Raw genomic sequence first — 8,387 nt, forward strand, 5'->3', positions numbered from 1 at the left:
GATCACATAAAACCTATAGAAAATGGATATAGTGAAGTAAATAACTTATATACTTGCTTTGAGTCTTTCTTTGACGTCATGGCTCTAGATTAAGTTATAGATTTTCTACATTTTTACCTTCTTTTTTTTGGTATTATCAGTATTAACCCTACGAGAAGCTATTTATATTCGGTAGCCAAAAAAATGTATAATTTTTATATTTAACATGCAAAATGTATATGTATATAAAAAAAATATATTTTTCGGCTATTATTTTGAGAGCAGCTATACAATGTCATTTTCCTTTCCTATTGGTTAATGATTGAGCCATTTGAATTATTATAAACATGCAATTGACTCAATAATTATATTATAAGAATAATTCATATTTAGCTTGAAACTCAACTATCATTCTCCTTTTATTACTCCATTTTCCCCCAAAGAATTTGTATATATATCAACTAAATTCTTAAGGGGTAAGATGTGCTAACCTCCAGAATTTAGGGAGTTAATTGCAAATTTGCAATTCACATACTGTTTGATGCAGTGTATGTATACAGTGGGGAAACCAATGCGACCTGCCTATGTTGTGTTGTTTTTGTTGATGCAGTGAGATTCGATTAATACATAACTGACCCTCTGAAACAAACCTTGAAGATTAGCAACAAAACAAAAGATAAAAACAAATTAGGGAAACCGAATAGGGTTAAATTTACTCCTCTACTGTCGGAAATAAACTACATATATCCTCCGTTTCACTTGATATATTCAAGTTACCCAGCCGTTATTTAATATTTAAAAATTAGAAATTACACGTGCCATCCTCTAGTTACACCAAGGAATACTCGCCGTACTTCTTATTACATCTAACCGATCCATTAGAATCGAATTCTCTCTTAAATAAACGTTTGATTATTTTTTAACAATTATTTTAAAAAATAACATCAGTACTTTTTTTCATTATTAGCATATTATAAAAATCAAACTCAACATTTAATAAGTTAACTGACTCACTAATCACATGAAGTATTTTTTTTGTCTATCTCCATTCTCCCTTTCCAACATTTATTTTTTTTCACTCCATTTTTGAAAATCTGATGCATATGTAAATGCCACCTAAATTCAAGATGTATTGATTTATATGTCTTTTATACTTTGTATAACAAGTATCACTTTAATTCAAAATGTATTTTTATGTATATAATTTTTATATATTTATTTGTGAAGTGCCATCTTATTTTAAGATGTATTTTTAATATATATTTCAAATATATTTTATATTTCAAGTGCCATTTTAATTCAAGATATATTTTTTATGTATATTTTTTTGTATATTTATATGCCATCTTAATTAAATGTAAGATATATATTTTTATGTATATTTCACATGTTTAAGTGTCATCTTAATTGAAAATGTATTTTATGTATATTTTATATGTGTTAATTCAACATATATTTTATATATATATATTTTGTATATATTAACATATATTATTATCGAAGTAAGATCTTTATGTTAAGAAAGGAAGAAAGAAGGAAGAGAAAAACTTAAGAAAGATAATTAAAAAGAAAACGAATGGAACAAATTTAGAAAATATATTGGATTCGGCATAAAACAAAATTAAGAAGATGAAGAAAAAGAAGAAAAGCTAATACATAAAGAGAAAAAGGCATGATTTTTGTATAAAGAATTATTGACTTTCCATTCAAATTGCTTATGTTTACGGATTAATAATTAATATTCCTATTTTAATGGAGCTGCGTGCTACAAATATAAATATTTTTCTGCCATGACTGTAATATTGGGTTTCATGCTTAAAAAAATATTATATTTCTTTTAAACCGTGACAGTTATGCAAAGTTCCCTAAAAAAATTGTACTTGTCGAAGTGAAACTTGATCTTTTATTCATTAGTACATGACTTAGTGCCATTTGTATATTCTCGTATTCCTTGACTTCTGTTATTACTTGTTGTTGTTTCCGTTTTGGTTTTTTGGTTGTAGTACCTAATGTTAGTTTTGTATTTTCGCTTTGGCTTTCTAATTGGTGTGCTTGTTGTTGCCCTTCCTTTTTACCTTTTCCTAAGACGATGGTCTACCGAAAATAACCTCTTTGCCTTCTTGAAGGTAGGGGTCAGGTTTGCGTAAATACTACCATCCCCAGATCTTATTTGTAGAATTACACTGAATTTGTTGTTTTTGTTATGCTATCGCTAACTTTATATTTGTCCTCTCTCAATTCACTCCTTATTTATACTATTATACTGTCTGAAATTGATTAACTTCATCATTTGTTAAAATTTTAGGTCTAATATTATCCTGCAATTAGGAAAAAAGGTTAATTTTTGCCCTTGACACCTAAAAAGCTCTAACTTGAAAGTAATTTTAAAACACAATCAAAAGTTAAGGGGTAAATTTATAACGTTTTATCAAAAAAATTGGACATATGGAGTACACTTATCTAATATTGAAACTCTGTTAATGGCAAGCTAATGGTATGAATGAATTAAAAGTGCAACATAGGTCAAAATTGGGTAATTTTGTACAAGAGTAAATTTGAACTTTTGTCGTTCAGTACTCTCAATTTATGTGATATTTTCGTTTTTGATTTAAAATTTTTAATTTTAATTAATTATTTGGACATAAATTTTTTAAGTTTTTCGAAATAAAATTTATATATTTAAAAAACTAAATAAAAATATTATAAATTATAATAATTAATAATTAAAATACTTAAGAAGTCGTATAAAAAATTACGGTCAAAGAATAATTCATTTGACTCTCAAAATACTAATATTGTCACATAAATTGAGAAAGAGGAAATAAATTATTTTAAATATAAATTTATGAAAAAAGTAATATATCCCTTTTTTCAAAGCAAAAATAAAATGGAAAAAGTTAAATGCATTGACTATTGAAGAAGAGGTAATTATATTGTGGTTCAAGAGTGAAATATAAAAAAAAAAGAAAAAAAAAGAGTGAAATATAAAAAGGTGGACTAGCGTCCAGAGGTATTTCTTTCTTCAGATTCTCTCTCATCAATTCGATAAGAGAGAAGAACAGAACCCATTTGCTGGCTCTCACGCTAACCTGAGATCACAAAAATCCTCTTCTTTCTTCAGCTTCTTTGTGCCTTCTCACCTAAGCAGGTTTCATTTTTTTTTTTTTTTTACATAATCTTTATTTTTATGTACTTATAGTTGTACACCCTCTTGTAGATTCAGTGATTGTCTGAGGTTTTGATTGTTTCCCAGATCGCGTAATCGATCAGTTTTACTGTCAGTTGCTTTTATCTTTTGAAACCCTTTATTTTGCTGATTATTTCAACTGAGTTTTCAAGTTTTTTTTTAATCAATGAATTCTGCTTCTTGCTTGTGTTTTTTATCTGAGCTGATTGTTTTTCCTGTTTGTTCTTCTTGTATTATAGTTATTCTTTTATGGGTTTGTTTCAATTTTACTTTCCGAAGACTATTTGCTTATTGATTAGGTTAAAGTTTGAGTCTTTGACTTGGGTCATAGTTTGTTCTGCTAGGTTTTAAAATCTTTAGATGTTGGTTAGTTTTCTTATGGGTCAACTGTTGTTTTACTATTTGTTAAAAAATTATGCTTTATGTGCACCCAAATATGAAGATGTTCGATATAACTTAATTTTTCTTTTGATTTTTGACATTTTTTTATTTTGTATGATATTGGTAAGATGAGCTTTAATGGGACAACGTGGTCAGTAAGGATTCGTATAGCCGACCCCGACTTGCTTGGGGTTGAGGCCTAGTTGTTTGTATATGTGACATTTTTTCATAGACCAGAGTTGGTTACAGGTCTTTCTGTCAAGCCTACCTGCGCTAAAATCAATAGGATAATTCTTACTGAATAGGAGTAGTATGATTAATGATTTTACCAATTACCAGGGGATAAATAGGTGACCTTGTGAGTTAAGAATACAAAAAATGAACCATTCTTTGTTCTTTTGCTTCAAGGTAAATATTGCTCAGAAGACCCATTTTCACAATCTAGAAGGTGCGCCTGAAATCTTTATAAGTTACGGAAAGAAATGATATTCCAGTCTTCATTGATATAACTGCAGCAAATTTTATGTGTTTGTAAGTTGTTATTGTTGTTAGAAAAGGAAAAAAAAAAAGGGAAAATAGTTTCATGCACTTTGAATGGTCTTTCATGCTCCGGTTATGTTATATGTTTTTCTCTTGCAGGGATCATGATTAAGTTGTTTAAAGTAAAAGAAAAGCAGAGAGAACAAGCTGAGAATGCAAATGGAAAGCCACCAGTCAAGAAGCAAAGTGCAGGAGAGTTGCGTCTTCACAAAGGTGGTTTCTTTTTCTAATTCCATCATCTTTTAAGTGTACTAGTGCTTTAGCCATTTAGCATCTTGCAAGTTGTTTCTAGTGAGTGCTTTCTGTACGACAAATTGGTCATCTTAGATCTGATTTGTTATATAGCCCTCTATTGGTGAGATATCCTGAGTTTTGAACAGGTTAACTAGTGATTTAACCATTTTGCATCTTGTGAGATAATTTTACTAAGTGCTTCTTGCATGACAACTTGATAACTAGATACGCTGAAGTAGTCTTAGATTGTCTTGGTTGGACTGAAAAGTGGAAGGCAAGAAAGAGGGTAAATTACATGACACGGGTTAGTGTACATTTACTTTAAAAAAAAGGCTTAGATTACATTTTCCTTTTCGGTTGGTTGAGACCACATCAACTCTTTTTACCAACCTGAAGTTGGACTGAATGGAGGAAGTAATCTATCTCCAAGATTTTGAGTATGACTTTCACTTGCACATCAAGTCATAACTGGACTGATGGCAAGAAAATAAAAATCAAGCAGTTTCCTTTCTTCTTTCCGATTCCTCTTGTTGCCAAATGTAGTACATTGTTTTTTTGTTGGAGGAGCTCCAAAACCCTGTGTACCTATGAGCGATCTTGGATCTCCGCATTCTTATGGCATTATTCCTCCAGGCCATGTAATAGAAACTTTATGGGTCTGCTTTGTTCCAAGTGATGGTTTTAGAGTAAAAATCCAGGTAGGATAGAATTAATTCTAAGGTTTTGGCACCCAATAAGGAGAAAGTAAGATTTAGGTTCTTAAGTGTTAAGACTTGTTGAAAAGGTTTATGTTTGTGATGTATATTTTCTTGGAAACTAAATCGTTTTTCTCCCATATAACTGTCTCAAGAACTGCGGGAAGTATATGCACAATGAAGAGCTATGTGTTTGAAGTACTTGAAAAATCTCTCAGGCAGGGAGGGAGTGTAGGTGGCTATCAGTTCATGCCTTCATGGAAACAACGCTGAGTTCTTACGTCTTCAGTTGATTTTGCTTGATTTTTTGTTCAAGTGGGATTGGATCTGTCGTCCTCGTGTTTTCTCCATTGATCCTCTTCCCACTATGCCTCATGCTGTTCTTCTCCATCTTAATTCAAGACCGTGTAAAATGGCAACAATATTACAGGCCCATCCTATTACTTGCCAAACTTTTAGAATCAAATCCACTGTGTCACACCCTCTTACCACATTCATGAGGTACCTCCCTGATCAAACAGGCAAAAGGTTGGAGGTCGAGGAGGATTGGTACAAATAGAAGAACTGGACAGTAATAAAGATGGGGGTGGATGTGCCTGTGCCTTCGCCGTTTTTTCTTCCTTTTTTTTTTTTTGATAAGTAAAGGTATTATTGATATAATTTCAGTACCAAGCTGGTACAGAGACAAAGTACAACAGAGCTAGATAGGAGGACTCCAGAAACTCCAGCATTACATCAAGATCATTATTAGAAAAATCAGCAAATTTCTAAACTTAGAATGCTTCTATTCTTCAGCTACACAATGTTCTCTTCCTTCTCCTCAGAACATCTTCTGTTCCCTTTGAACCAAACATTCCAGACTATACATAAAGGAAAGGACCTCCAATTCTTCTTCCTCACTTTATTCGTCCTCTGACTTTGCCAGCTGCTTAGCATTTGTTTCACATGTGCTGGCATCGCCCATTGAATCCCATACAAGTTAAGAAACATACACCAAATTCACCATACAAATTTGCAATGTAATAGAAGTTAAATCACTGTCTCGCCATTTACCTTGCACAAGTAACACCTTCCACATAAGCTGATCCCTCGTTTTTTGCAAAAAAATTGCTTTCCCTGTTTTTCCATATTTTGATTTGAAATAAATATAAAATTTTGAAAATCTGAAGTAGGTATAAAATCTTTGAGAAGTTGAATTAAGTCTACAAAGATATCGTGTTGCCCACCTCAAAGTTTTCTTTTAGAAATTGTCAAGTGAATAGGCATAGTTTCTTCTCTCTTCTCACTCTTTAGCAGCTAAACACACTGCAAAATTTTAAGATGCCGTCTTAATATCACGTACATTGATCATGGTTATCCAGATTAAAAAAAAAGGGCAGCCCGGTGCACTAAGCTCCCGCTATGCGCGGGGTCGGGAGAAGGGCCGGACTACAAGGGTCTATTGTATACAACCTTACCCTGCATTTCTGCAAGAGGTTGTTTCCATGGTTTGAACCCGTAACCTCCTGGTCACATGGCAGCAACTTTACCGGTTACACCAAGGATCCCTTTCGATCATGGTTATCTAGAAATTTCCCATATATTACTGCAGAGGTTAAACTGTTAAAGCCATTTTTTGTCATTCTTCTACTGCTTTGTTTCTCCTGGTGCAGCCTTGGAGACAGGTGATGATTTTCAACCTTTTGTATATCCGAGTGCTCAATCATACTGCTGTCTTCTGTGTGCTACAACTATTACACGTGCACTCAAGCATAGAGGGGTGGGGGAGAGACAAAGAGAGAGATTTTGTTGCTTGATGTGAGACTATAGCACGATAATTTATTTGCTTCTATTTCGTTTCTCTGAATGAATCCTCTTAGGAATTGGAGAATTTCTTGAAAAATCTCACTTGCTAGCAGCTGTCTGAAAGGAATTTTTTAACTACTTGTATGATGTATCTCTTTGTCCTAACTTCTTCTATGCATTTATTTTCTCTAGCTCGTACTTTCTGCTATCTTCTATCGTTCATCTCAGATTATGATGAGTAACCCTTTTTATCTTGTAGATATAAGTGAGCTAAATCTACCCAAAACATGTAGCATATCATTTCCCAATGGAAAAGACGACCTCATGAACTTTGAAGTCACCATTCGGCCTGATGAAGGATATTATATGTAAGTAATTTTGTTACAAACTTACCTATCAAAAAGATGTGCAACTATTTGTAGACCATTCGTTCTTCAAGTTTCTTACTTTTAAGAAGTAATTACTGTCTTGCTAGTTCAACTTTCTTCACGCCTTTCTGCTTTCTTATTAACAGGGCACGTTGGTGAATTTAATTAGCTTTATGTGGTGATGTTATTGATTATTTGTTCTTTGTTGCCTGTCTACAGGGGTGGCACATTTACCTTCTCTTTCAGTATTTCTCCAATGTATCCTCATGAAGCCCCAAAGGTTAAGTGCAAGACAAAGGTGGGTATTGGTTATACTTATGAAGAGAATTAACCCAAATGGCCGCCCACCCAACTACTTAAACTAAAAATAGTCGGTGGAGGTATAATATATGCATTATATGTGTATGATTGTGTATAATCAATGTATATGTCTAGAAAAAATAAACAATGGAATATCCGGCTATTAGTGTAAAGATCCCTATACTTATCTTGTTTATTTTCTTACTAGAATGTGTTGGAGACTTGGACAGTTTATCGTTAGCACCGTAATACATTTTTTTTTTTTTGCAGGTTTACCACCCTAATATTGACTTAGAAGGAAATGTGTGTCTCAACATTCTTCGAGAAGACTGGAAACCTGTGCTGAACATTAACACCATTATCTATGGCTTATATCATCTGTTCACGGTATTTTTCTTAATATCGATGTAAAGATACTTCACTTGTCACTCATTTAAAGTATTTAGCAGTTAGAACTTGTGATATTCTGCAGGAGCCGAATCACGAGGATCCCCTCAATCATGATGCAGCTGCTGTATTAAGAGACAACCCAAAGTTGTTCGAGTCCAACGTTAGAAGGGCAATGCATGGAGGCTATGTTGGGCAAACGTTCTTTCCTCGCTGCATGTAACATCTTTACTTCTGAATCAATTGATTGAAGAAGCTGAATGCTGGAAGTTTGAGAACTCTGGGATTCTGTAAAGTTTGGGTGCAAAATCATTTCAGGTGGTCTTTCTGCAACAGAATGGGTTCAAATGTCTTAAAATATATGTAACTCAGGACCAGAAAAATTTCTGTATGCTAAGTGTAAACTTATGCAATTTGTTTTTGGACAAGTTTATTGCGTAAGACCAATGGTGTAGACCTATGTTTTGGATTAACTTGTGTACAATCTGAAATTTTTATTCTATGGGAGATTCAAGCATGATAATTGTCTTA

General features: G+C 32.8%; 1 protein-coding gene across 2 annotated transcripts; it reads left to right on the forward strand.

The window, feature by feature from the left end:
* Window positions 1-2,988: 2,988 nt before the first annotated feature.
* LOC104091066 (NEDD8-conjugating enzyme Ubc12) lies at window positions 2,989-8,387 on the forward strand. Of its 2 annotated transcripts, XM_033654755.2 has the most exons (7): window positions 2,992-3,127; window positions 3,956-3,995; window positions 4,187-4,300; window positions 7,061-7,169; window positions 7,389-7,467; window positions 7,740-7,856; window positions 7,942-8,387. In XM_033654755.2, exons 3-7 carry the CDS (start codon window positions 4,192-4,194, stop codon window positions 8,077-8,079), a joined length of 552 nt encoding a protein of 183 aa, XP_033510646.1. In that variant the 5' UTR covers window positions 2,992-3,127; window positions 3,956-3,995; window positions 4,187-4,191; the 3' UTR covers window positions 8,080-8,387. The 2 variants fall into 2 exon arrangements, with proteins under 2 accessions (XP_009594615.1, XP_033510646.1); XM_009596320.4 differs by lacking the exon at window positions 3,956-3,995 and having other exon boundaries at window positions 2,989-3,127.

Source organism: Nicotiana tomentosiformis, chromosome 4 (assembly GCF_000390325.3).
Source record: "Nicotiana tomentosiformis chromosome 4, ASM39032v3, whole genome shotgun sequence".
In the NCBI taxonomy this organism is placed as follows: Eukaryota; Viridiplantae; Streptophyta; class Magnoliopsida; order Solanales; family Solanaceae; genus Nicotiana; species Nicotiana tomentosiformis.

Excerpts from the sequence above, each read along its gene's own strand:
- LOC104091066 (XM_009596320.4), top strand. The coding sequence starts at position 4,192 with ATGATTAAGTTGTTTAAAGTAAAAGAAAAGCAGAGAGAACAAGCTGAG. Across the intron at positions 4,301-7,060 it reads AGAGTTGCGTCTTCACAAAG|ATATAAGTGAGCTAAATCTA; the intron begins GTGGTTTCTTTT and ends TTTATCTTGTAG. Across the intron at positions 7,170-7,388 it reads CCTGATGAAGGATATTATAT|GGGTGGCACATTTACCTTCT; the intron begins GTAAGTAATTTT and ends GCCTGTCTACAG.